Source organism: Euleptes europaea, chromosome 3, assembly GCF_029931775.1.
Source record: "Euleptes europaea isolate rEulEur1 chromosome 3, rEulEur1.hap1, whole genome shotgun sequence".
Lineage (NCBI taxonomy): Eukaryota > Metazoa > Chordata > Lepidosauria > Squamata > Sphaerodactylidae > Euleptes > Euleptes europaea.
The window spans coordinates 4670949-4698839 of record NC_079314.1 but is presented as its reverse complement, the minus strand read 5'-3'; the positions used below and the strand labels follow the sequence as shown (position 1 = coordinate 4698839).

General features: G+C 50.2%; 1 protein-coding gene across 1 annotated transcript; it reads right to left on the bottom strand.

The window, feature by feature from the left end:
• Positions 1–1762: 1762 nt before the first annotated feature.
• Positions 1763–17506, bottom strand: LOC130474388 (gap junction delta-2 protein-like). Its single transcript, XM_056845981.1, has 3 exons — positions 17429–17506; positions 11790–12258; positions 1763–2143 (listed from the first exon to the last, which is right to left on the bottom strand). The coding sequence occupies exons 1-3, from the start codon at positions 17497–17499 to the stop codon at positions 1781–1783; spliced, it is 903 nt and encodes a 300-aa protein (XP_056701959.1). The 5' UTR covers positions 17500–17506; the 3' UTR covers positions 1763–1780.
• Between the last annotated feature and the right edge of the window lie 10385 nt (positions 17507–27891).

The following is a 27891-nucleotide window of genomic DNA, read 5'->3' as shown; positions in this document are numbered from 1 at the left end:
CCACCCAAACAAACGGTGAGCACTGAAGGAAGAAAGAGAGAGATGGCACCACATAGCTGCTCTGGGACAGATGGGACTGTTCCTTCCTGGGTGCGAGGGACCCTGAACACCCCCCTCCAGCCTCTCTGCTGTGACCCCGCTCTTCCGCAGAGTGCTGGCTGGCCCCGTCTTTTGGAGTCCTGGGCCCCTTTGTTCATCTGTTTGGAACACCAAAGCAGCTTAGAGTGCACCACAGGGGGTCCCGGGGTCTGTGCGGAAGGAGCTGCACCAGAACAGCTTAGAGAATGGGGTGGATTAGAAAACACAGAAGAGGAGGAGGTGGGGGGATCTACAGAGAAGTGGCCGTGGCTGGATCCTTTTGTTTCTTAACAGCAACTAGTGGGTTCTCCCGCACTCGAGGAGGTAGGAAGATCCACTGGTCTGGTGTGCTCGGTTCCTCTCTGGGCCTTCGGCACCCAAAGATCTCAGGGCCCTCTGCCTTCACTGGCAAGGCGAGCCAGATGGTGCCCAGTCAACCCCCTTCTCTGCTTTAGACCTATTAGAGAGCAGATTAAGGGATGGAAGGCCTCTGCAGCTGACGGGGGGGGGGTGAGAGAGAGAGCGCAAGCATGGATGGGGATGGAGGAAGGAAGGAAGGTTTGCAGAGGGAAAGCTTTGCCTCCCAGTGGCTTTGGGGCCTAGACAATCCGGCCTCTCCAGCCAGTCCCCAACAAGATGGAATGCAGAAGGAAAGCAACTGGGGATTTGCTAACTGAAAGGAGGTGGGGAAGGAGCTCTTCACGAAGGCCTCTGAGGTGCCAGCTCTCTTGGCAAGGGTTGCCAACTCAGGACTGGGAAATTACTGGAGATTTGGGTTTGGAGCTTAGGGAGGGCAGGGTTTGAGGACGGGAGGGACCCCAGCAGGCTAGCATGCCATAGAGCCCCCCCCCCTCCAAAGCAGCCATTTTTCTCCAGGAGAACCGTTCTCTGTACTCTGGGAGAACTCCAGGTCGCACCTGGAGGCTGGCAACCTTGCGCTCCTGTGCCTTGACTAGGTGCTCTGGCAAGAGGAAGCCAAGGATTCGGCTGGGTTTTCATTTTTGTACATAAACCCTCTCCAATTGAGGCACGAGGCTCTGCCACACCCTGTTCCCCCCCCACCAAGCCTGCATGCCAAGTGAGTTCACCAGAGCAAAGAAAATGTTCTTTTTTATTGCATAACTTACCAGTTTTTTGTTTTCTTTGTTTTGTATTTTTAAAAAATCACATTTGCCTATGAAATATTTACATCGTGCCAGAGAGCTTGCCATGCAAGAGAGGGCGCAGTAAGCTCTTTCTCTCCCCCTACCTTTTCTTAAAGGAAGCCCCCCCACTCCCTCTGAAAAGCCACCCCCCCACACACGCACATACATACAGGTTCATGCGTTTGCATCACCCAGTCCGCAAAAAGGAAGGCGTCTTAGGCACAAGTTCCCGTGAAACCCACTTTTTAGCTTGCACCATAGAGAGTTGAGAAGAGTTAATAGTGGAGCCAAATGAAGGAATGGGGGGGTGAGACCTCTGTCCCCCCACTCCCGCCCGCCACCTGACTCCCAAGGGGCTGGATTTCCCCAATCAGCCCTTAAAGCGAATGTGACACCCATCCCTCTTACAAAGAGGGAGGGGTTTTGGAAAGCACCCGCCGAATATTGCATCGTTAACCTGGGAGGTATTGTGGTCAGTTCAGTTCGATCTTCTGTTTTTTTGCGTTGGTGACTTCCGATCTACCGAGTGCCCCTTTCCGCACGGGATCGGAACCGGCTCAGACATAGGCAGACTCGCTTGACTGCGTCCGTCCGAGCGTAGGCACTTGAGCCAGCGAGGAAATGTCCTTCTTCCGCACCTCACAGATGGATTTTCGCCTGGCCTGCACGCCCCGGATGGCCGTCTTGATCTTGCGCCAGCCCAGGTGGTTGAGTTCGGCCAGGTTCAGGAGGACGCAGATGCCACTGACAGCAAACATGAAGACCAAGAACACCGTCTTCTCGGTGGGGCGGGACACGTAGCACTCCACTTCTTTGACGCAAGGGTAGCGGTCGCACTCAAAGATGGCCGGCACGTTGAAGCCGTAGAGGAAGTACTGTCCTGCCAAGAAACCGATCTCCAAGGCATTGCGGAAAACCACCTGGAGGAAGAAAGTACTGCTTGTTTATTTACAACATTCGGATCCCGCCTTTCTGCCCTTACATGGGCCAGCAAAGCCGCTAACAATTTAAAACATGTATGATAAAATAACATTTTAAAACCATTAAAACCAACCTCCTTCCCAAACACACACCATTAAAAATGTTTAAAAAAAGAGTTAAAATATATACAAAACATTTTTTAAAATTGGTTATAAAGGAGGGGTCATTGAGGGAATGCCAAACAAAACAGAAAAGTATTTGCCTGCTGGCAGAAGACGGCAACAGAAGGAGACAGATGAATCACCCTGGAGAGAGCATTCCAGCCCTTTGGTGACACAACCAAGGAGGCCCTCTCCTTTGTCACCACTGCCCAATCTCAGAAGGTACCTGAAGCAGGTCCTCCAAAGATTACCCTAGTGGTTGGTAGGTTCATAAGGTATTAGGCCAGGGGTCCCCAACCTTTTAGAGCTTGTGGGAACATTTGGAATTTTGGGAGAGGGAGTGGGTGCCCCTCCAAAATAGCTGCCACCGGAGGAAGATCTGAATGGAATACTTCACAGCTCCTGGGAAGAAGGAAAGCCTGAAAGGCAACTACACACTAGCTAAGGAAAGCCCAGGCGTTTACCGGTCCTCCTGATTCTCTAGTAGAAAGCCCTTTCATCTGAATGGGGGCAGCTGATCACAAGCCCTGCCTTAAAATGGCCCCACCCACTTTCTGAAAAACTTGGCAGGCACCAAGAGAAGTACTGATGGGCACCAAAGTGCCCACGAGCACCATGTTGGAGAACCCTGGATTAGGCAGCCCTCAGGTTTGTTGGTCCCAAACCACCTAGGGCTTTGCAGGTAGGTTGAGTGCGGGTGACAAGCTACCTACAAGGGTGCCCTTGAGCCTGAACTCTTGGGTGGAAGTCTGGGGGCTCAGCCAAGGGAAAGTCCCCCAAAACAGGCTCTGCCTTTGCATTTGGTATACGCATTATCTAGGCAGGGGATTCTCCACAAGACCCGTCAGTCCAGACTCGAAAATGACCCCATCACCAATTACTCCTTAACGCAACACATAATCAGGATGATGGAATTCGCTACCACACAGCGGGGGAATTTTCATGAGGGATACCAACATTTCATGAGGGATACCGACATTTCAAGGAGGACTAGAACGCCATTAACACTTATCAGCCATGATGGCCATTAACACTTATCAACCTCCAGGTTCCAGGGCAGTCTACCTCTGAATACCAGTTGCTGAAGGACAGTGGTAAGAAATGCCTGTTGTCTTCAGGTACTGTTGGTAGACTTTCAAATGCATCTACTCGGCGAGTGTGAGAGCCAGCACTATATACTGGTTAGTGGTGTACTGGTTAGGAACGGTGGACTCTAATCTGGTGAACTGGGTTTGATTCCCCACTTCTCCACATGAAGTCAGCTGGGTGACCTTAGGCTACTCACAGTTCCCTCAGAAGTCTCTCAGCACCACCTACCTCACAAGGTGTCTGTCATGGGGATGGGAAGGGAAGGAGATTGTAAGCTGGTTTGATTCTCCTTAAAAGGTAGAGAAATCATAGAGTTGGAAGGGACCACCAGGGTCATCTAGTCCAACTCCCTGCACAATGCAGGAAATTCACAATTACCTCCCCCCACACCCCCAGTGTCCCCTACTCCATGCTCAGAAGATGGCCAAGATGCCCTCCCTCTCATGAACTGCCTAAGGTAATAGAATCAGCATTGCTGACAGATGGCCATCTAGCCTGTGCTTAAAAACCTCCAGGGAAGGAGCACTTACCACCTCTTGAGGAAGTCTGTTCCACTGAGGAACCGCTCTTCCTGTTGTCTAGACGGAAACTCTTTTGATTTAATTTCAAACCGTTGGTTCTGATCCGACCTTCTGGGGCAACAGAAAACAACTCGGCACCATCCTCGATATGACAGCCCTTCAAGTACTTGAAGGTGGTTATCATATCCCCTCACAGTCTTCTCTTCAGGCTAAACATACCCAGCTCCTTCAACCTTTCCTCATAGCCCTTATATCCCAGTCAGAATCATAGAATCATAGAGTTGGAAGATACCACCAGGGTCATCTAGTCCAACCCCCTGCACAATGCAGGAAATTAACAACTACCTCCCCCCACATCCCCAGTGACCCCAACCCTCCCCCTGCCATGCAGGATCCCACAATCAAAGCACTCCCGACAGATGGCCATCTAGCCTCTGCTTAAAGACCTCCAAAGATGGGGACTCCACCACCCTCCGAGGCAGTGCATTCCACCGTCGAACAGCCCTCACCATCAGAAAGTTCTTCCTAATGTTTAGGTGGAATCACTTTTCTCTTAGTTTAAATCCATTACTCCATGTCCTGGTCTCTGGAGCAACAGAGAACAAGCTAGTTCCCTCCTTCAAATATTTAAACATGGCTATCATGTCTCCCCTCAACGTTCTCTTTTCCAAACTAAACAAACCCAACTCCCTAAGTCTCTCCTCATAGGGCATGGATTCCAGACCTTTGACCATTCTGGTCTCCCTCCTCTGGACACACTCCAACTTGTCAACATCCTTCTTAAATTGTGGAGCCCAAAACTGGACACAGTATTCTAAGTGAGGTCTGACCAATGCAGAATACAGTAGTAGTATTACTTCCCTTGATCTAGACACAATACTCCTATTGATGCAGCCCAGAATTGCATTGGCCTTCTTAGCCGCCATATCACACTGTTGACTCATGTTTAGTTTGTGGTCCACTAAGACTCCCAGATCTCTTTCACATGTACTGTTGTCAAGCCAACTATCTCCCATCCTGTGCCTTATGTTGTTTCTGCCTAGGTGAAGTACTTTACACTTCTCCCTATTGAAATCCATTTTATTACTTATGGCTCAGCTTTCCAGTCTATCGAGGTCATTCTGAACTCTGACCCTACCCTCCGGGGTATTAACTACCCCTCCTAACTTGGTGTCATCTGCAAATTTGATTAGCATGCTCTCTATTCCATCATCCAAGTCATTTATAAAAATATTAAATAGTACCGGTCCCAGGACAGACCCCTGTGGCACCCCACTGGTCACTCCTCTCCAGGATGAAGTTGTGCCATTAATGAGCACCCTTTGGGTTCGGTTGGTCAACTAATTACCAATCCACCTAACAGTAGAAGTCCAGCCCACATTTTACTAGCTTTGTTTCAAGAAGATCATGGGGGACTTTATCAAAGGCTTTACTGAAATCAAGGTACACTACATCCCTTCATCTACCATTCCCTTCATCTACAATACTTGTCACTCTTTCAAAAAAAGATGAGATTAGTTTGGCATGACCTGTTTTCGAGAAACCCATGTTGACTGTCAGTGATCATGGCATTTCTCTCTAATCGCTTACAGACCGTCTGTTTAATTATCTGCTCTAATATTTTACCTGGTATTGATGTCAGGCTGACTGGGCGATAATTGGGATTTCTTTCCCCCCTTTTTTAAAGATGGGGACCATATTTGCCCTCCTCCAGTCTGCTGGAACTTCTCCTGGAGGGAGAAGGGTTGCAGAGAAGGAACTCAGGATGCAGAGGTACAATGCACATTGTAATCAGCTAGATTAGAGCAGAGGAGATATACTTACGGGCAGAAAATTAGTGTCTGCCGAGAGATAAGAATGCTGTGTCTCTGTTCATCCCTGGGGAGGTCCATTGTTGTGAATTTTGTACCATCTAGCTCTGCTCCTGCATAGTTTGCGTGGCAGCAGCTCCCTGGCATCCTAAGCAGGGAAAGGGCTTTCCATCACTTGTTTCCAGAGATCCTTTCAAAGGTGATGCCAGGTGCTGAAGAGGGAGCTTTAACATTGCACCAAGACCCCTTGCCAAGCAGTGGGGCTTCCCCCAGCGGACTTTTTTCATGGAAAAGGACTCAACTGAGAGCTCTATCACTCTTCCTTCTTTTGCAAGTGAGGCCAGGATTTTGCTGTGGATCCTCCACCCCAAGCACCCACCAAGCAATTCAAAGCTCTCCCCCGCCCCCATGAGTGCTGCCCCTTCCAGACCATGTCCCACTCCCCTCAGAAGCAAGTCATGGCCAGTTAACTAGGGGAGAGGACCTCAGGTGAACGCCGAGGCCTGGGAGAAGCAGTTTGGCTGCTCCAGAGCTGTCCTTGGTCCTGCAGCAATGGCTCCCAGCCATGCCCTGCTGCTAGCCAATCCTGCCTGGTGCTGGTGGAGTTCTGGGTGGGAAGGGTGTTAGTTTTCCTGGCTTTTATGTCAGAGACCTGGGAACAGAATGCGGCAAAAACATCTTGTGGTCCTCGGAGCTGAGCTGGTCAGACTTGGGGCGGAAGGGGGCTGCACTGATTCTGCCTGAGGACGGAAGGCTGTTTGCTGTGACACTGCTGTTCATTCACATCTTGTGAACCCATAAACAGAAATGTCCTGTTTGTGGTCCTCTAGTTCGATTGATTCTCTAACACACATACTGTTGGAATGTCCCTTTTAGGAGGTTTCTATATTGTATTAAGTTACTCCTCTTTTAATGGACTGGCCTGGATTACCCATGTTGGAGGTAATACCCATATCTGCCAAGATCCCACTTTCCTCCCTCACTCAGGCAAAGGGAGATCAAAACGGCACTTATATTCAGGCTGTACATTCAGTTCACCTCCTCCCTCCACAAAAATCAACATCCTCGGCTAAGAGAATCCACATTCTGCACCCAGGAAAAACTGCATCCTGCGGCCTGAATAACTGAAATAATTTGTTTTAATTTTCCACTTGTTGAGGCGCTTCTGCTGGTCCTTAGAATCCCCTCTACCACCCATGTGAGATTTTCAACCAGATTTTCAACCTGGCCATGCATTTTCTTTAAAGGCATAAGGACTAAAAAAAACTGGTGTTTTTACAAACAGCTGCTGAATTCTACACTGAATTCCATGCTTATGTCACTGCAGGAAGCCCAGTACATTCTGTCTAGTCCCCTCCATCCATCCAAGCAGGGAATGGTCCCTTCCCCAACAGTTTCCTTATAACATACAAATGGGGGATCCTATATTTTGCTCAGGTCTGGAGGGATTAGAATAATAGAATCATAGAGTTGGAAGGGACCTCAAGGGTCATCTAGTCCAACCCCCTGCACAATACAGGAAATTCACAACTGCCTCCCCTCCCCATACCCCAATGACCCCTACTTCATGCCCAGAAGATGGCAAAAAAAAACACTCCAGGATCCCTGGCCAATCTGGCCTGGAGGAAAAATGCTTCCTGACCCCAAAGTGGCAATCGGCACTGCCCTGGGTGTGTAAGAAAGGGCCACGAGAGCCAAGCACTGACGCAACCCTTCCTGCCCTCCCTTCTCATGATCTGCCAAAGTTCATAGAATCAGCATTGCTGACAGATGGCCATCCAGACTCTGCTTAAAAACTTCCAAAGAAGGAGAGCCCACCACCTTCTGAGGAAGCCCGTTCCACTGAGGAACCACTTTAACTGTCAGGAAGTTCTTTCTAATGTTTAGCTGAAAAACCTCTTTTGATTCAATTTCAACCTGTTGGTTCTGGTACGACCTTCTGGGGCAACAGAAAACAACTTGGCACCATCCTCGATATGACAGCCCTTCAAGTACTTGAAGATGGTTATCATATTCCCTCTCAGTCTTCTTCTCTCCAGGCTAAACATACCCAGCTCCTCCAACCTTTCCTCATAGGACTTGGTCTCCAGACCCATCACCATCTTCGTTGCCCTCCTCTGGATATGTTCCAGCATGTCTACATCTTTCTTAAACTGTGGTGCCCAAAACTGAACACAGTCCTCTAGGTGAGGTCTAACCAGAGCAGAGTAAGGCAATAACCATCACTTCATGTGATCTGGACACTATACTTCTGTTGATACAGCCCAAGATCACATTTGCCTTTTTAGCTACCGCATCACACTGTTGACTCATGTTCAATGTGTGGTCTACTAAGACCCCAAGATCCCTTTCTCACACACTAATGCCAAGGTAAGAGCTCCGTGGCGCAGAGTGGTAAACTGCAGTACTGCAGTCCAAACTCTGCTCACGACCTGAGTTCGATCTCGAAGGGAGTCAGTTTCAAGTAGATGGCTCAAGGTTGACTCATCCTTCCATCCTTCCGAGGTTGGTAAAATGCGTACCCAACTTGCTGGGTGTAAAGGGAAGATGACTGCGGAAGGCACTGGCAAACCACCTAGTAAACAGTCTGCCTAGTAAATGTCGGGATGTGACGGCACCCCATGGGTCAGGAATGAAGCGGTGCTTGCACACGGGACCTTTACCTTTACCTTTTTTTAATGCCAAGGCAACTCTCCCCTAACCTATAATTATGCATTTGATTTTTCCTACCTAAATGCAGAACTGTACATTTATCTCTACTGAAATTCATTTTATCAGTTTTAGCCCGGTTTTCCAGCCTGTCAAGACCATCCTGTATCCTGGCTCTGTCTACTAATATTTGCTACCCCTCCCAATTTAGTATCATCTGCAAATTTAATAAGCATTCCCTCTATTCCTTCAACCGTTTATGTTGAGCACAGGGGCCAGGACAGATCCCTGAAACACTCCACCTGTCACTCCTCTCTAAGAGGATGAAGAACCATTAACAAGCACTCTTTGGGCACAATCTGTCTACCAGTTACAGATCCACCTAACAGTAATAGGGTCCAAACCACATTTTACCAACTGGTCAACAAGAATATGATGTGGGACCTTATCAAAAGCCTTTCTGAAATCAAGATCAACTATGTCTACAACATTCCCCTGATCCAGCAAGGTAGTAACTTTCTCAAAAAAGGAGATAAGGTTAGTCTGACATGATTTGTTCTTGAGAAACCCGTGCTGTGTATGTGATGTATATGTCAGCGCTGGGAGAGGTCAAAGTAGAGTTTTTGCTGAATAAGACGATAAGGTATGAATATCCAGATGGGATAGCACGTACCAGAATTGAGTTTAGAATACCAGCTGAGCCCATACAGATGGCCAACGTATGGTCTGTGGGCCAGATGTGGCTCGCAAGGACATTCGATTTGTCCCAGATGATCCTAGGATCCCATGAAGTGGCCCTTACGCTGCATCAGGACCCTCGGTCCGTCAAGGACAAAGATGGTCTACTCAGAGGAGCAGTGGCTCTCTAGGGTCTCAGGCAGAGGACCCATCACCCACTGCCAGATGCTTTAACTGGAAGTGCCAGAGATTGAACCTGGAACTTCTACATGCCAAGCAGATGCTCTACCACTGAGTCACGGCCCCTCCCCTAAAACGTTGATTAAGGAACAGCAAGGAACAGTTTCCACTAGGACAGAGCCAAAATTGATATCCGTGAGATTGTCTGGGAAAGATCTCCTGTATGATGCTGTTTAGTTCTTCGAGGGTTCCCCCCACCAGCTGCCGACTTCATTGGTGGTGGAGAGTGCCACTGAGTTGCAACCAACATATGGCAACCCAGAAGGGTTTTCAAGGCAAGAGACACTCAGTAGTGGTTTTCCGTTGCCTGGCTCTGTGTAGGGACCCTGGACTTCCTTGGTGGTCTCCCTCCCAAATACTAACCAGGGCTTAGCTTCTGAGATCTGATGAGATCGCGCTAGCCTGGGCCATGCAGGTCAGGGTGCCAAGTTCATTACAAACCCTGACTGTGACCCACAGGGACAGGTTAGGTTTCATAGTAAAAGACACTTCTGCCCCTCCCCCCCAATCACAGTCTTGTGCCACTGGTGAGCTGGAGCCAGTCCTCAAAAGTACTTTAACTGGCCCCTGCCAATACAAGTTGTATGAATAAGGAGTTGATTTTTATATGCCAACTTTCTCTACCTTTTAAGAATTAAACCGGCTTACAATCTCTTTCCCTTCCTCTCCCCACAACAGACACCTTGTGAGGTGGGTGAGGTTGAGAGAGTTCGGAGAGAACTGTGACTAGCCCAAGGTCATCCAGCTGGCTTTGTGTGTAGGAGTGGGGAAATCAACCCGGTTCACCAGATTAGAGTCTGCAGCTCATGTGGAGGAGTGGGAATCAAACCTGGTTCTCGAGTACACTGCTCCTAACCACTACACCACACTAGCTCTCACACTGATCCTATAATGGACTGCTAATTTTTCAGATGTGAATACTCAGATTTGTCAGTAACACAGATGCCCATGTGTTCACTGACCGAGAAAGACCTTCCCACTAGAGGCGCCCACTTGAGGGTGGAGCTGGACCACCTATCAGGGGAGGTCAATATGTGAAGCTTGGACTGTTGGATGGAGACCCAAGGGACCCTTGGAGAATGCAACAACAGGCAGAATTCTGCAGCTAATACTGGGTTTTGTAATCCCCCCTTCACTTGGCACTGACTCACAGCAAACCCTCAGCCCATCCTTCACAGATGGCTGTCTAATCTTTTCTAAAGCTCCAGGAAGATGATCCCACAATTCCCCCAGGCAGCTTGCTCCTTTGCGGAACTTCTTGTTCCTAGAGGGAGAGACCTGTTACCTCTGGCCTTCTCATTTTTTAAACCAGGACTAGCCTGAGACCAGTCAGAGCCTTACCCAGACACACATGCACACCCAAGCGAAGGACCATCTTCTCCCATCTTTTCCTGCCCCAGACTTAAGACCACAGGAAGAGGCCCTCCAGACTGTCCCATCAACAAAAGAAGCTTGTCTGGTGGGCACATGAGAGAGGGCCTTTTCAGTGACAGCCCCAAGATTATGGAACAACCTCCCCAGGGAAACATGCCTGGCCCACTCACTCTCAATCATTAGCATGCAGTTAAAGACATTTTTTTCTAGGACTGCATTTGATTAAAACAGTCCTGAACTGTGATTTTAAATTTTGGTTTTATATATTTTATTTAGATCTCATAAGCCACCTTGAGCTCCATGAGGAAGAAAGGCAACTAATAAATGCTTTAAATAAATAAATAATTCCCAGGCCTGTCAAGCACAAGACGAAGTCAGCAGAGGCAGTCTTTGAAAGAGGTAGATGTGTGTGTGGGGGGGTCTTCTTGCATCTGTTAAGGCTGGAGGAGTGGGAGACAGATGGATTGTTTGACTGCAGTGGGAACTGCAAGGAGCTGCAAGACAGCAGCTCTCAAACGGAAAGTAACTTGCTGCCATTGTATTCTGTGTTGTGGGTTCTGTTTTTAAATGACTATGGCTCTTTTAGGTACCCTTTCCCTGCCCCCACCCATCCTTCCAATCCTGCTAGCCTCCAGACTAGCAGTCATAGCACAAAGCTTGCTCCCAACATCTGCATGAACTCATGGTTTGCAGTGGGGGGTGTTTTTGTTACCGCGGTGGTCACTCCTAGCACAGCCATGTTGTGCGCCTGACATTTGGAAGTGACCCAGGACTGGATCTCTGCAGTTTGATGGGTCCCTGCCCTGGGCCGCACCCTGACCCCCTTCTAAGCACCCCATTTCAAAGCAACGGGTGCTATTGGGACTGGAGTGTCAGGCTATGCTTTGCTCGATCATGTGGGGAAAGCCCTTGGAACCCAGCTCCTTCGAACACAGCCTAGAACAGCATTGGCCTGACATGCTGCAGCATCATACAGTTGACTCGGGTCAAGTTTCTTGTCCTCTAATAAGACTCCTAAATCGTTCTCACTGCTGGTTTGCGTGGGAAGGAAATCTTGGTGTTGAGAGGTATAATAAGAGGGGAAATTCTCCACTGTGGGATGCCTCCCCTCCCAAATCTGACCTGGATGATGTAAAAGCGGGAGATGCCCTCTTGACGCTTGACCTTGGCGCTCTTGGGGGGCCGCATGGGGGTGCTGGGGATCTCCTTCACTTCCAGGCAGTCAGGCTCCTCCTTGGACAAGCTGTCCGGGTTCTGGACCAAGATGCCATTGACGTTCTTCACCTTCCTGCCGTCGCGGGAGCAGTCCTTTTCCAGCAGCGGGTAGAGGAACGAGTACCGGCGGTCGCGCTGCTTGGCCGACTGGTGCACGGAGTAGGTGATGAAGCAGAGGCTGGGTGTGCACACCAGAATGATCTGGAAGACCCAGTAGCGGATGTGCGAGATGGGGAAGGCCTTGTCGTAGCAGGCCTGGTTGCAGCCTGGCTGGAGAGTGTTGCACATGAACATCGTCTGCTCGTCCTCATACACCGTCTCCCCCACAATGGCCACGATCAGGATGCGGAAGATCACCACCACTGTCAGGAGGATCCTAGGGAAGTGGCGAGAGACCAGAAAGAGGTGAGAGACCGAGGGGCCCCCGGGGAGGGAGGGAACCTTGCCGAGCTTGCCCGGTTGCAGCAGACACTGTCTTTTAAGTCTCGCGCAGACTCGGTCCAAGGCTTCAATGAAGCCGCACGCTCTGTCGATGTGCAGACGAAATGTGGAAATTAGGACTGTACTGTAATGAAAGGGTTCAGAAAGTTGCATTGGTAAAAGGATAGGGGTTGTGGCCCCTACACTACCGTGTCGCCTGCCTGTTGCTGTAAGTATGCTCCAGGCTAGGTAGTTTCTGCACCACTTAAAATATCATGTTTATCATTTTATTTGTTTCATCTATATCCCGCCTTTCTCCCTAACGGGGACCCTAAAGCTGCTTACAACCTTCTCCATTTTATCCTCACAATAACCCTGTGAGGTGGATTGGGCTGAGAGTACAATTGGTCCAAGCTCACCCAGCAAGCTGCCGTGGCAGAGTGGGGATTCAAACCTGGGCCTCCCAGATCCTAGTCCGGCACTTTAACTGCTACACCACGCTGTCTGTCTACGCTACGAGCTGGACCAAACGAGTGTTACGTAGTTAGTTGTAAGGTATTTTCTAGAGTTTCAGTGCACTTTGTTGTTGTTCTAGTACTGGGCTAGAAGGATATTTTCTCAGTGGGTCAGACTAGATGTTAGGTCCTGAATGGTGGCGACTGGTTATCAGAGTGTAAAGTACCGCTCAGTAAAGTGTGCTCAGTATCTCTCACCACTTCATTTCATTTATCAATTTAAAACATTTTGATGCCGTTGTACCCAATCACGGCCCACAAGGCAGCAAACATAAAACTGTTAAGACATTTTTAAAACAATGAAAATACAGTTAAGAAGAAGAAGAGTTGGTTTTTATATGCCGACTTTCTCTACCACTTAAGGAAGAACAATCTCCTTCCCTCTCCCTCCCCCCAACAGACACCCTGTGAGGTAGGTGGGGCTGAGAGAGTGTGACCAGCCCAACATCACCCAGCTGGCTTCGTGTGTAGGAGCGGGCAAACCAACCCAGTTCACCAGATTAGCCTCCGCTGCTCATGTGGAGGAATAGGGAATCAAACCCGGTTCTCCAGATAAGAGCCCACCACTCCTAACCACTGCTCTAAACACAAAAACACCACTAGAAGGAGGGCCAATAACCATTATTGAGGGTATGCCAGATGAAACCAAAAAAAGTCTTCACCTGTTGATGAAAGATAGAGGGAGATGGATGAATCTCCTTGGGGAAAGGAGTTCCAACGTTTTAGTGCCACGACAGCGAAGGCCCTTTCTCAGGTCGCCACCCGTTCAGCCTTAGATGGCAGGAGCAACCTAATTAAGGCTTCCGGGGGTGACGGAAGTGAATGTATAGGTTCATGTGGGACAAAGCAGTCCTTCAGGTATGATGATATGCTCCCATTCTTCCTACAGAAAAGTTTGGAAATGGCTGGACTGTATAGTGGACATCAGCGTCCTGACATGACCTCCCTGCCCTGCCATCCTGTAAATTCTAATGGTGAGTTGGTTCTCGTTGGTTATCCGGGCTGTGTAACCGTGGTCTTTACCATGAAAGCCTTCGACAATATTCTAATGGTGAGATTATGGGGCAAAATCAACCACTGTCCATACACGTGCTTTCTCTGGTGTGGCCTGCCCAAGGAGATCACGAAGGCTCCCACTCTCCAGGCTTGCCACAAACTATGCAAAACTGAGTTTTCAAGAGGCCCTTTCTGCACAGGTCACAGGGTTGCGCAAAACTGTACAAAACGGTTCACAGACTTGTATAAATGATTGGGGACTGTGGTCTAGACTGCTATGTATAACTTACTATAAGTAGGATCCTATTATGTAATTTTTGCATCACTTAATGTTTCATGTTAATGTGTTATGTTGTTCAGCTCCCTGCCCCAGGATGTAGTGATGGCTGTCAACTCGGAAGGCTTTAAGAGGGGAGTGGACATGTTCACGGAGCATAGGGCTATCTATGGTTACTAGTTAAAATGAATACTAGTCATGGTGCATACCTATTCTCTCCAGTATCAGATGAGTATGCCCATTATATTAGGTGCTGTGGAACACAGGCAGGACGGTGCTGCTGCAGTCACCTTGTTTGGGGGCTTCCTAGAGGCACCTGGTTGGCCACTGTGTGAACAGAGTGTTGGACTGGGTGGACCTGGGTCTGATCCAGCAGGGCTTTTCTTATGTCCTTATGCTCTTAATACTTATGCTATGCTCCAGCTCTTTCTGCTTGGTTCCAGACTTCTACAATCTTAATGCATTGTTCATCGAATGTCCCATTTGGTTAATTGTACTAACTGACTGTGTATTCCCACCATGAGTCCCTGTGAGAAAGGTGAATTATAAATAAGGTAAATAAATAAATACAGTCTAAGATTCATAGGTGGGGACGGAGAGTAACTCACCCTAGTAAGCGGGGAGGGGAGAGGTTGGAGAATATGGAGCAGGATTCCTGTGTGGACATAGTGATAGCCACAGGTATAGATGGCTTTAAAAGGGGATTGGACAGGTTCATGGAGGAGAGGTCTATCAGTGGCTACTAGCCCTGCTGACTAAAGGAAACCTCCATGTTTAGAGGCAGCCAACCTCTGAATATCAGTGCTAGGAGATAACATTAGGGAAGGTCTCTTTGTTTGGTCCTGTGTAAGACGGGATGCTGGACTAGATGGACCACTGGTCTGATCCAACAGGGCACCTCTTACATTCTTATTTGTTCTTTACCAGCACGGAAGGGAGAATATAGTGGCTTTAGCTGTGTGTTTGTAGGGTTACAAACATGTGACTTTAAAAACACTTGGGCCATTTATGCACTGCTGTTTCCTCGCCGTCACCCCGCCAACTACTTCAGGGCTTTGCCTTGATTATGCTTTCATTTTCTGTCAGAGGTTGCTTTGCTCTCCCCACGCATTTCCCCGTGTTTTGCCCACATTTTCTGGATCCGTGTTTCGCCAGCATCCAGAAAACACAGGAAAACCGGGGGGGGGGGGGGACGGACGCGCGAGGAGGAAAGCGAGGCGGCCTCTGACGGTTGGAAAGCGCAAGCATAATCAAAGCAAAGCTCCGAAGAAGTCGGCGGGGTGACTGTGAGGAAACAGCCTTTAAAGGTGGTGCTGAGTAGATTCTGAGAGTTCATGAGGGCCAACTCGGCACATTTGGGTGGGGGGCAAGCCTGCTGTACCCAGAGGTAAGAGTTTTAACAGGTCAGGGTCTGGGGTCAATGGGGAAAAGACACAACCCCACCCCCTGCTCAAAATATCTGGTTTTGCCGACAAAATACCTGATCCCAAACCCAACTGTGGAATGACCACAGAAAGCACCAAACAATTAGTGACGCTGAGAGGGTGGGGGAGGCTGGGGGGTGGCTCTCATCAGCTTGGGGGGGCATAGATCCATTGCTTCAGACGATGGTCTTCGAGAAAGAACAGCAGGGGCTGAGATTCCCTTTCTAGACTCAAATTATAGGGAAAGGGAAATAGGGGCAGGTTGGCAATTTGGAGAGACAAAAATCCCTCCGGCACAGTGTTTTTAAAAAGAAATGTGGAGGAACTGCCAGAAAATCACGCCAACAAGTGTGGCAAATGTACTGGGATGAGTTAAGTTTGCTTGGCTTGACAGCACTCGGCACATGCCCAGAGATGCTTTGGCACAGAAAGTTCTATGGCTCTGTCCTGGTTCTGGTTCAAGGCCTGCTAATCTCTACTTCCTGTTCTAAAAATGAGAAGAAATGTGGTAAGAGAAGGAAGGGGAGGCAAATTTTGAGGAGCGGCCCTGGAGTTGTGGAGGGGGGGATTGTTGACACGAGGGCATTTAGGGACTCTGAATTTTGTCTCTCTCTCCCTTTGCGGTTTGTGGCTTGGAAATATGTTGAGTGGGCAGGAGCTTGCATGTGAGAGAGACAGGGGGGGCCTTACACGAGGACCACTGGAAGTCTGAACGGAAAGACCTCTTGGCTGTGATCCTTCTAAACCCAAAGAAAGCGAGAAGGCCACATTTTGGAGTTCATGTTCCACATCGATCAGGCTTGTTGGCCTGAGAAAACCCAGTCAGGTGCATCAGATTTCTGGAACCCAATCTATGGAGACTGATGATCTATAACACTTTGCACATTTCCAGTGTAAAAAGGAAGATGTGTCTTGCTCACCATTTAGCAAGTTTAGGTGGAGAATTTCTCTCTTTAAAGGGCCAGGATTAAAAGATGGTCTGTAGGTGTTCTTTAAATCTGGGAAGAGAGGGGGCAGTGCCAATCTTTGAAGAAAGGTGCATTTCCACAGCAGAACAGCGAAGTTGTAGTTTATAAAAGTAAGAAGGTGTGGGATAATAAATGGAAAAAGAAAACGCTCTAGAAACCAAAAGCTGAAATTGAACAGGTGGATGACGGGAACTTCAGCGTGCTACTCTGCAGCATCTGGGTTCGGTTGCTGTTGGAAACAGGATGCTGGAATGGATGGACCACCTGGCTGACCCCAGCCAGCAGCTTGTAAGCACCAAACACTGTTAATCTTTCCTCCACCTCTCCTATATCTGTCCCAGCATCAATCCATCTACCTTCCTGCCTCCTCTTCATTTGCTTTGTTTTTGCAGCCCCCCCCCCACAAAGCACCCTGGTCTCCCCATGATCCCCCCCCCACCTTGCTGGTCACTGTCCCTCCTCTGCCATCCCCGGTCCCCCAACTGCTGAAATGTCCCCGGCAGCTCTTTGAGGCCAGGAGCTTTCTCGTGCAACTTGGCAGAGCTGCCCTCTCCTCACCCCATCTCAGCCAATGCAGTATTTCAGCCCCATTCCTCTCCGCTGTGGGCAGGAGGGGGCCAGCTCGCCCGTCTCGCCCCCCCAAAGTCCAGAAGGGTGCCCGGGCAGGGCAGGGCAGGGCGGGCTGGGAAAGGGAAGCGGCCACCCGGCCGGCGGCGGCGCCCACCCTCCTCGTCCCGCGGCCCGGCTTTCCCCTCCGCATCCCCCCACCCCGCCGAGGCCAAGGGACCCCCCCCCCGCGCAGAGGCGGCCAGCGCGCCGGTGCCGCGCTTCCCTGGCGCCCAGCCGGGCGGCCGCGGGGGGGGGGGGCGGGGGGGCTGGCAAAGGGCATCCGGCGGCCTCCCCCCCCCGCCCCCCCCCGCCCGCGCGCGCGCGCGCCTCGACCCACCTGCCGATCATGGTGGAGTGCTGCTGCACCGCAGCCTCCAGCAGCCGTTCCAGGATGGTCCACTCGCCCATCGCTCCGCGCGCCACGGGCCTCCCCGCATCCGAGGGCGGCCGGACGGGACGGGACGGGTCGGGACGGGACGGGACGGACGGACGGCGCCCTCCGCTGCGCCCCGGCGCCGCTCAGCGCCGCTCAGCCCCGCCGGCGCCCCATCAGCTGCGCCGGGAAGCGGGCGAGGCGGCGGCGGCGGCGGCGGCGGGGGGAGAGCGCCCCGGCTTCATCCTCGCACCTGCGCGCCCGGGACGGGACGGGACGGGGGGGGGGCGCGGGAGCTCGCCCTCCCCGCCCGGGTGGCTCGCCGGGACGCCCCGCCCCGCCTCGCCCCGCCCGGCGGATTAAGCGCCCGCCCGCCCGTGCCCGTGTGCCGCGCTGCGTGTGCGCCTCCGCCCGCCCCGGCCGGCAGGCGGGCGCCTCCTGTGCGGGGCCGGCTGGGGGTCGCGCCGCGCCGCGCCGCTGCTGCCGCCTGGGGTGGGGAGCGGGGGGCGGCCGAGGAGGAGCAGGCCGGGCCCCGCGGCCCCCGGGCAGAGAGACGCAGCCCCGCCGGGGGCGAGGGGGGGTCTGGGGACCGCTCCGCAACCGCGCGTTTTCCCCCGCCGGGCGTGGCCGCCTCTTGGCTTCCACGCGTACAGAAGCCGGGATGCCGCTGAACGCGCCGGGGCCGCGGCATAGAGTGCAATTGCAGGACTGCGGGTGCTTTAACGCATGCGGAAGCGAGGGCGCCGCTGCCTGCCACACACGTGTCTCCCGCACCCTCGCTGTTGTGATGTCAGTAAGAGCGATATTATTCCAGCCTGGGTTGTGCATGCGGTCACCTGACTGCATAGGATCACAAGAGCAGCACGCACACACACACCTCCCTTGCAGCATTTCCACTGCATTAGTTACTGCAGTCTATAACACACCCTGTGTTGCCGAAGACCCATCCCTGCACAACCTCAGCTGAATATCACTGCCCATCTTGTAGAAGTGATTCCCCACCGGCACCAAGGCCCTACATTGCGGGATTTCTCCGTGTGCGAGCATTCACACTCCTGTGCAGGCCTGTTGTGCATTGCAGAGGCAACCCACACACACACACACCCGTGCAGTGCTGCTGCAGACAGTCTCTTGTCCCCCCCCCCCGCCACCTACACCAATGCAGTGATGTTCACCTCAGTTTGCCAACAAGCCACAACTCCACTCCTGCGCATCAGGCCTGCAGTCTTCAGCATCCAGAGGGAGAGAGGTGCTGGGAAGTTGTACAGTGGAGGGGATTGGGGCCTGTGCTGCCAATTTCTTCCCCTTGCAGGACCAGCCATGACTGCTGGGATTCCAGCATGGTGTAGTGGTTAAGAACGGTGGACTCTAATCAAGTTTGATTCCCCACTACTCCACATGAGCGGCAGACTCTAATCTGGTGAACCGGGTTGGTTTCCCCACTCCTCCATGTGAAGCCTGCTGGGTGACCTTGGGCCAGTCACAGTTCAAACTCAGCCCCAACGACCTCACAAGGTGTCTGTTGTGGGGAGAGGAAGGGGAGGAGATTGTAAGCCGGTTTTATTCTCCTTAAAAGGTAGAGAAAATCGGCATATAAAAACCAACTCTTCTTCCTCTAACCTCTTGACACCTGAGTTGCTCCCATTGACTTGCTTTGAACTTTAACTCAGTTCCCAGATCTGTTTACAGGATGGTGACCCAGTCCAGAACAGGTGGAGAGAAAGGCCTCCCAAATTGCCATCACCATTTGAGTGTGACCAAGAAATCGAACCTGTCCTTGGTTCGCAGTGGGTGGAGGACGTAGGAAGAGGGTTCACACACACCCCTACTCCAATGGTGGCCTCAAAACACTACCTTGTAAGCAAACAGTCTCCACTAGGGTTGCCAACTTCCAGGCAGTGGCTGCAGATCTCCCATAATTACAAATGATCTGCCAAAATAGATCAGTTCCCCTGGAGAAAATAGGAGCTTTGGAAGTGGGTGTCTATGGCAGCGTGGTGTAGTGGTTAAGAGTGGTGGACTCTAATCTGGTGAACCGGGTTGGTTTCCTCACTACTACATAAGAAACCAGCTCAGTGACCTTGGGCTAGTCACCGTTCTCTTTGAGCTCTCCCAGCCCCACCTACCTCACAAGGTGTCTGTTGTGGGGAGAGGAAGGGAAGGAGATTGTAAGCCGGTTTGATTCTCCTTTAAAAAGGTAGAGAAAATCATCATATAAAAACCAACTCTTCCTCTTCTGAAGTCCCTCCCCAAACCCCACGCTCCCCAATATCCACCCCAGAAATCTCCAGGAATTTCCCAGCCTGGAGCTGGCAACCCAAATCTCCACTGATTATTTCTTCATTGAATTTTTAGACGACTTTTCCACCTATACGTTGCCCTCCAGTCCATGTTATCCCTCACAATAACCCTGTGAGGTGCATTAGACCCAAAGCAGGGCACACTTCAGGGCCTAGTCTGGTGCTTTAACCACTACACAACACAGCCTCTCATTCCTGAAGAGTCCAGATTGGCCAGCTCAGACAGGCAAGGGTCCTTTGCAGGGAATGGGGTGCAATATGTCTTGGCCTTGTGTGTGCCGGCCTTGTGCGGATGCACAGGCTCTTCTGCGCACCTTTCCTTTATGCCCCCATTCCCTTCTGTGGGGCAAAGTAAACAGACAGCAGTCTGGGACAGTGCAGTCCTAAGGAGAGTTGTGTGTGTGTGTGTGTATGTGTGCCACAGCTGACGTATGGCGAGCCTATACGGTTTTCAAGGCAAGAGACATTTGGAGGTGGTTTGCCATTGCCTGCTGTGTGGGGTGAGAGAGGTTGGAGAGAACTGTGACTGGCGCAAGGTCACCCAGCAGGCTCCATGTGGGGGCGTGGGGAATTGAACCCAGTTCTCCAGAGTAGAGTTGGCCGCACTTAACCACTACATTACGCTGGCTCTCCAGTTACTCCAGTTCACATCAATGAGCGTAGACTGGAGTGACTCTGGATAGGATTGCACTGTTAGGGAGCTGCTCTTCTCATTTTCTGACGCACACCCAAGTGGGATCGGCTGCTTGCCCCTTGGCTAGCTTTCTCAGCCATGGTCCTGTCTTGAGGACTAGCTGCCCTGTAAGCAATGCTGATATTTCGCAGGGCCTGCAAAACTGAGCTGTTCTGGGGGGCATTTTGGGGTGCAGGAGGAATGAAGGGCTGAGATGGGTTTGGATGTTTGCAGAGTCACTGCTTTCTGGAAGGGGTTGCTGTCTGCGTTTTGCTTTGACAAACACCGTTTCCCAAGATTCGAGTCCAGTAGTAACTTATAAGACTGACAAGATTTCCAGGGTATAAGCTTTTGGGAATCAAAGCTCCCTTTGTCAGATAACCAGCTCTGACTCTCTGAAGCTTTAGACCCTGGAAATCTTGGTGTTCTCTAATATGCTACTGGACTGGAATCTTGCTCTACTACTGCAGACCAACACGGCTCTCTCCACCTGGAACCACAGGTTTCCTGGGCAACGTACTCCTTTCTGTGTCCTTCTTCTGATGCTGTGGATTGTTTTAGTTTGTTACTGACTTTGTGTCCCAGTCTTGGGTGCTTATGCATTTTTGAAATAATGAAATACGTTCTTGGAGACTGGGCTCGTCAGCGGTTGAGTGCTCCCTCCAGGGTCTTTCTGAAAACCCCCTTTAATTTCTTCCATCTAAATGGATGGTCACCACCCATTGCCATGGGAATCAGTGAAGTGAAGTGTTGCCTTCACTGATGTCACGGGGAGGGTTTATGTTTCCTCACCACCTCCTGGCATCAGTTAGCTACCTGCCCTCAGCTGCCAGGCACTGAACTTTCCCTTGCCCAAGGTTTTTATATATTATTTATTAATTCATTTGTTAAAGCGTTTATATCCCGCCTTTCCTCGTGGAAAGGCATTTATATTCTCGCCTTTCACCACCTTCCTTACAATAAGGTTCTTGCAATGTACAATCTCTGCCTCTACATTATTTATTGAATTTATTTATTTTATTCAATTTTAACCTGCTATCAATCCCTGGCCGAGGCTGGGCTCAGGGCGGCTAACAACATTGATAATATACAATAAAACCATATACAATAAACAACATAAATATATAATAAAACCAATCCCACTATTATTTCATTTAAAATAATTAATACAATTAATACAGTTAAATCCAGATGGGGCCAAACAAACCCAATGGCCTAAGGGGCCAGTGGTGGGCTGGAGGGCAGTCAGGACATATAAAAAGTTAGATTAAAGTTTGATTAGGGAGGTCAGCACTGATATTTAAACCGTTGCTGCCCTCAACTGTAAAACTGGCGGAATACCCCCATCTTACAGGCCCTGCGGAACTCGCTGAGGTCTCATTGGAGAGGCTATTCCACCAGACAGGGCCCAGGGCTGAGAAAGCTCTGGCCCTGGTTGAGGACAGCCAGGCACTCCTCGGGCCGGGGACCACCAGCAGATTGTTACTTGCAGAGTGTAAAGCTCTCTGGGGGGCATACCCTCTCTGCTCAGCACTCCGCCTCACAATCCATCTGAGTTTTGAAAAGGGCTTCTCGGTCCTAGGCAAGGTATAGCTTGAAACTTCCTGGCACTCGCTTTGACACTCGCTTTTTGCTTAACCGACCTCAATGGGTTGTTGTGAGGAGAAAATGGGAAGACACCCATGAATACCACCCTGAGCTTGCAAAATAATATATCGGGCACAAACGCTATTAAATAAAAACAGGATGTACTTTTATTTATTCAATATGTTTATTATTTGTTGCAGAGATGGGAAAAGTCCCTTTCAAAGGTCCGAAGGGAGCCGGCCATCATGGTTGTAAAAGGGACTTATCCACTACCACCCTGGGCCTAGACATTTGCATTCATCCATTGGTGAGAGATGCCACCTTCCCCCCCCCCCCCAAACAACAGGGTATCCAACGTCTGACTTTCTGGTCAGGAAAAACGTTGCTTTGCAGTGACCATCCTTGATGGAAAGAAGAAAACTAAACTAAACAGAGCTGAACGGTGCATCTGATGAGGCTAGGGTGGCCAGCTTCCAGGCGGGGCCTGGAGATCTCTCGGCAACTGATCAGACAGCAGAGGTCCATTCTCTTGGAGAAAATGGCTCCTTTGGAGGGTATAGGCCAGTGGTGGCGAACCTATGGCACGCATGCCAGAGGTGGCACTCAGAGCCCTCTCTGTGGGCACGCGCGCCGTCGCCCCAGCACAGAGTTCGCCTGAGTTCGTTACTAGAAAGCCAGAGGGACGCGGGGCTGGGCTGCTCCCCTCCCCCACTCCATGTGCGCCTGAGGGCATTTCTCACATCACCCGCCCCTCTGCCCAGCAGCCTAATGGGAGCGCTTCCTCCCTCCCCTGTCACATGCGGCAGGGCGGCTCACATGCTGGGCGGCTCACATGCTGCATGAGGGTGCGGCGCGAACGGCAGCCTGTTGAATCTGTGGTGAGGGTGATTCCTGTAGTGGAGTTGGAGAGGAGCTAGGTTGGAGGGGAGCATAGCTCACAGTGTGACATAGCTGGAGGGGAGCAGAGCGCTCGGGCCACAGCGCGGGCTTTGCAGCACCTCCCACCTTTCAGTGAAATCCCCTACTGAAAGAGGAACACCCACTTACCCAGCATATAATTAACATGTTCAAAAGCATGCCAAATGCAAACTTTTACCTTTCAATAAAAAGTTGTTTGTATCATTGAAAGCTCTGTTATTGTGTTTTTCTTTTAAGACAAAAGATGTTAATGTATGAGTTGTTTTTTCTAACGAAAACCTCAGTATTCAGGTTATATTGCCGTGTTGGCACTTTGCGATAAATAAATGGGTTTTGGGTTGCAGTTTGGGCACTCGGTCTCTAAAAGGTTCGCCATCACTGGTTTAGGCTGTGGGCATTGTACCTTCTGAGGCCCCTCCCCTCCCTGGCTCCTCCCTTTCCCAAGTTCCACCTCCCAAATCTCCAGGAAATTCCTGATCTAGACTTGGCAACCCTAAAGCAAACATGGAACATTAGGAAGAATTTTCTAACAGTTAGAGCAGTTCCTCAGTGGAACAGGCTTCCTCAGGAGGTGGCAAGCTCTCCTTTCCTGGAGGTTTTTAAGAAGAGGCTAGATGGCCATCTGTCAGCAATGCTGATTCTATGACCTTAGGCAGATTATGAGAGGGAAGGCACCTCGGCCATCTTCTGGGCACAGGGTTGCCAGGTCCCTCTTCGCCACTGGCGGGAGGTTTTTGGGGTGGAGCCAGAGGAGGGCAGGGTTCCGGGAGGGGAGGTACTTCAATCCCATAGAGTCCAATTGCCAGAGCGGCCATTTTGTCCAGGTGAACTGATCTCTATCAGCTGGAGATCAGTAGTAATAGCAGGAGATCTCCAGCTAGTACCTGGAGGTTGGCAACCCTATCTGGGCATGAAGTATGGGTCACTGGTGGTGTGGGGGAGGTAGTTCAGAATTTCCTGCATTGTGCATGGGGTTGGACTAGATGACCCTGGTGGTCCCTTCCATCTCTATGATTCTGTGATTCTGTGTTTTATTGCACAATTAATCTACTAGTCCTTAAAGTACTGCAAGACTCTGGGTTGCTCTTGCTGCTGAATTGCCACGTGTTGGGTGGTTGTGTAAAGGCAGAGCAACGGGCAAGGCAACAAATTGGCAACCCTGGCATGCCAATAAAGGTATTGAAATTTGAAATTGGCAACCCTGCCCTGTGTTGGTTTCTCCCCCTTCCCATATTGGGTCTTTTCCTCCCTCCCTGCCGCATCTCAAGTTGCTTTTCAGAGGCAGAGATCGCTGCAGCTCTTGGCTCTGCAAGACACATGGCTGCAGCGCCACCTAGTGGCCGCAGCAGTAAATTGCACACGAGCAAGATCGCCCTTCAAGCTGGATTCTTGTGGATTCTTTCGCACTGCTGTCCCTACTTTACATAAAACAGAAGTTTCCTACCATGCTTTGTATCAGAGGGTTCTACATCAAATTGCCTCAACTGCTCCTGGTCTGAGCCAGAATTTCCATAAATTAATCTGCTGTTTTGGGGGTATGGCTACAGGTCTGTAAACCTCCAGGTGGGGGCTGGAGATTCCCCTGGAATTACAACTGGTCTCGAGACTACATAAATTGCTCATTTATTTATTTGTTTATCTATTTATTCATTCATTTATTCATTCCACTTCTGCTGGAGAAAATGGCTGCTTTGGAAGGTGGACTGTATGGCCTTATACCCTATCGAGGTCCCTCCGCCCCCCCCCCAAATATTCTCCCAGACTCTAGCCTCAAATCTCCAAGTATTTCTGAATCCGGAGTTGGCAACCCTATTTGGCTACCATCATGCCAGAGTTAGTTTCAGTTTTGGTGTTTTGCAAATTTCAAGGCTTAAAACAGAGCCTAAGACTGCTCTTTGAGTGCGACTCTAGAACATGTGAAAGCACAATGCCTTGATGCATGTGCACAGTGTATTTCTCTGTGTCCTGAACAACCACAAAAAGATTTTTATTTATTTATTTAGAAGATCAGTTGCAAAACTAGCAGAATAACAACTGTAGCAGATAGATGGGGGTAGAGTGGCCCCCTCCAAGCAGAATGCAGGACCAGTAAACCAGATATAATTGCCAACTCCAGGCTGGAAAATGGTTGGAAATTGGGGGATGGAGCCTGGGGAGGGACCTCAGAGGGGTATGATGCCACAAAATCCACTCTCCAAAGCATCCATTTTGGAAGTGCCAACAATAAAGGTATTTTACCTGTGGCACTATGAACTGCCCTGTGTACGTAAGCAGGTGCAGGAATCCTCCTTTTAGACATGACACCATGTAGATAAATGCGTGTCAAGAATCACCCCCCCTTCCCCTGTCTTCTTTTGCTTTTCTTCTTCAAACATAGTCTGTATAAAGCACATTCCACAATGTTGCAACTTTGCGAACACAGCGGTTTTCTCTGCTCTGTTAGTCCGTTATCTAGGCAAAGGAATATTCATGTCAGCTAAAGAACTGCTTTACGCTAGCTTTATGACAGTATGGGGTGATTCAGAAAAGTATCCTTTGTTAGAAAATGTATAAAAGCTGCTCAATGAAGACCAGCAAGGTGATTTATTTTTGCAGTCTGAATCCTTGTGTATGGGCTGGAGAGATTTTGATCCCAGCTTGTACTGTTTAACTTTGTAATTTTAAATAGTTTTAAATAGTTAAAACGAACTTCTAATCTCCAGTGCACTATTCTTGATCAGATATATCTGGATAGAGTTTCTAGGTACAACATTTTCTCCAGGGGAACTGATCTCTGTAGTCTGGGAGATCTCCAGGCCCCACCTGGAGATTGGCAGCCTTCACTACAAGGCCAACATGGCCAGACGACAGAAGCCAGAAACAGGCTTCTAATCATGTCATTTATGTACAGGTTGAGCAGCCATTCCCAAGCAGCAGGAGCATAGAATTGGCTGAGCCTCGCCCGGTTCAAACCACCTCTCCCATTTTTGCTGAGTAAAAAGAGTGGGAGGAAGATGTCAGATGCCTTCTGGGCTGCTATCAATGGCGAGCGGGTTGTTGTGTGTGGCTTTGGCAGATGATGAGCAGCACGATGTGAGATGAAAGGCTCCCAACGTCTGGGGAAAGGCCGCCTCGGCCACCTCCCAGTGTGATGCCGCTGAGTTCCCGAGCAATGTTACTATGGCGACGGGAAGGTGGTGGCAGGCTGGTAGTGGCGGCCCAATGTGACCCGGTTCCTTGGTTCTTGCTGAAGGGTTCTGTCAAGCCGGTGGGTGAGGGAGAGGGCAGGGATGAAGTATTTCCTTTTCACCCAGCTGATGGGCCTGAAATGTACTGGTTATCCTATGAAGCCAGGGACAAAGGGAACAGGCAAGAAGAGAGAGCAGGGGCATCCTGGACCTTTTGCCTTTCCTAATCGGATCACAGCAGTGGGCCAGTCCCCTGGAGTCCTGGACGAACACCCAAACCCAAGAAAGCAAAATAGGGGGGTTAGGATCTGACACCCCCTTCATATCCTTGGGATTAGGCCATTTCAATGGGACCTACTTTCCGGGAATTCTATTTAGGACCGCAGCCCTCTTACAACTGGGTCCTTACCACTTGTGCTCAGATATAAGTCCCTTGAGTTCTGTGGGGATTGTTCGCAGTAAATATATTTAGATGGCCCAGGCTAGCCCGATATGGTCAGATCTCAGACGTTAAGCAGAGTCTTAGTACTTTGAAGGGAGACCACTGAGGAAGTCCAAGGTGGCTATGCAGGTGGCTATGCAATGGCAAACCACCTCTGTTTGTCTCTTGCTTTGAAAACCCTATGGGGCCCACCATACGTCAGCTGCGACTTGATGGTGGTTTCCATCCATCCAAACATGATCAGGATTGAAGCCGGAGTAGGGACCCAATCCCAGTAGGAATCTCTCTTTCGCAAGTCCCCACTGGACAGAATGGGAGATGCTCAAGATTATGGTTATGTTTGCCCTTCATGGGGGGGGGGAAGCTTCCTCCTGTTGCAGCCCCCCAGTCCATTGACATTCAGAGATATACTGCCTTTGAACATGGAGGTTCAGGTAAAATAGCCAGTGTGGTGTTGTGTTTAAGACTCTCACGCTGGTATCTGGGAGGCCTGGGTTCGAATCCCCACTCTGCCATGGAAGCTTGTTAGGTGACCTTGGGCCAGTCCCACTCTCTCAGCCTAACCTACCTCACAGGGTTGTTGTGAGGAGAAAACAGAAGAGAGGAGAATTATGTAAACTGCACTGGGTCCCCATTGGGGAAAAAGGCAGGGAGTGAATGAATGAATGAAATGAAATAATAATTTAATAATTTATTATTAGGTCTATGACCGCAGCCTTTGACCAAGGGAGGAGGAAAGGAAGGGAGGAGAAGACGAGGGAGGATAGGAAGCATAATACATAGTAAGCATGATAAGGATAATACAATCTTAAGTTAATGCTAAAAATTAGGCGTCAGCCCAATAAGTAAAAATCCTAACTAAAATAAACTGGGGGCGGAGCGAACTGACTAAAAATTGCCAGAGGTAGGCGTTGAGAGTAATTTCTTCTTAAGAGCAGCCACTCTGGCCAAAAAGCGGGCAACATTAGATGTGGCTGCACCATTAGTTGAGTCGCCAAGCAAAAAAGGCAACACCCAAGCATGTAGAGGGAGGTTCAAGCTGGTGAGGATTGGAGCAATAAGAGCATCTCTATCTTGAGACTAGCGAGGACAGCGGAGCATCAGATGGTCCAACATTTCAATTTCGCCCGTGTTACATGGGCAGAGACGGTCCGGAAAAGGTATCCCGGTGTATCTGCCCAACATGACCATGGATGGAAAGGCATTTAAACGAGCTAAAAGGAGAGCCCGACGATGTGAGAAGATAGAAACCGTAAAGTGGACCTCTGGAAGCTTCTCTGGTGGGGGGAGTCCCAAGACCAGACCGGAGCAAGTACGTCTGGCCCTCCCAACCGTACTGG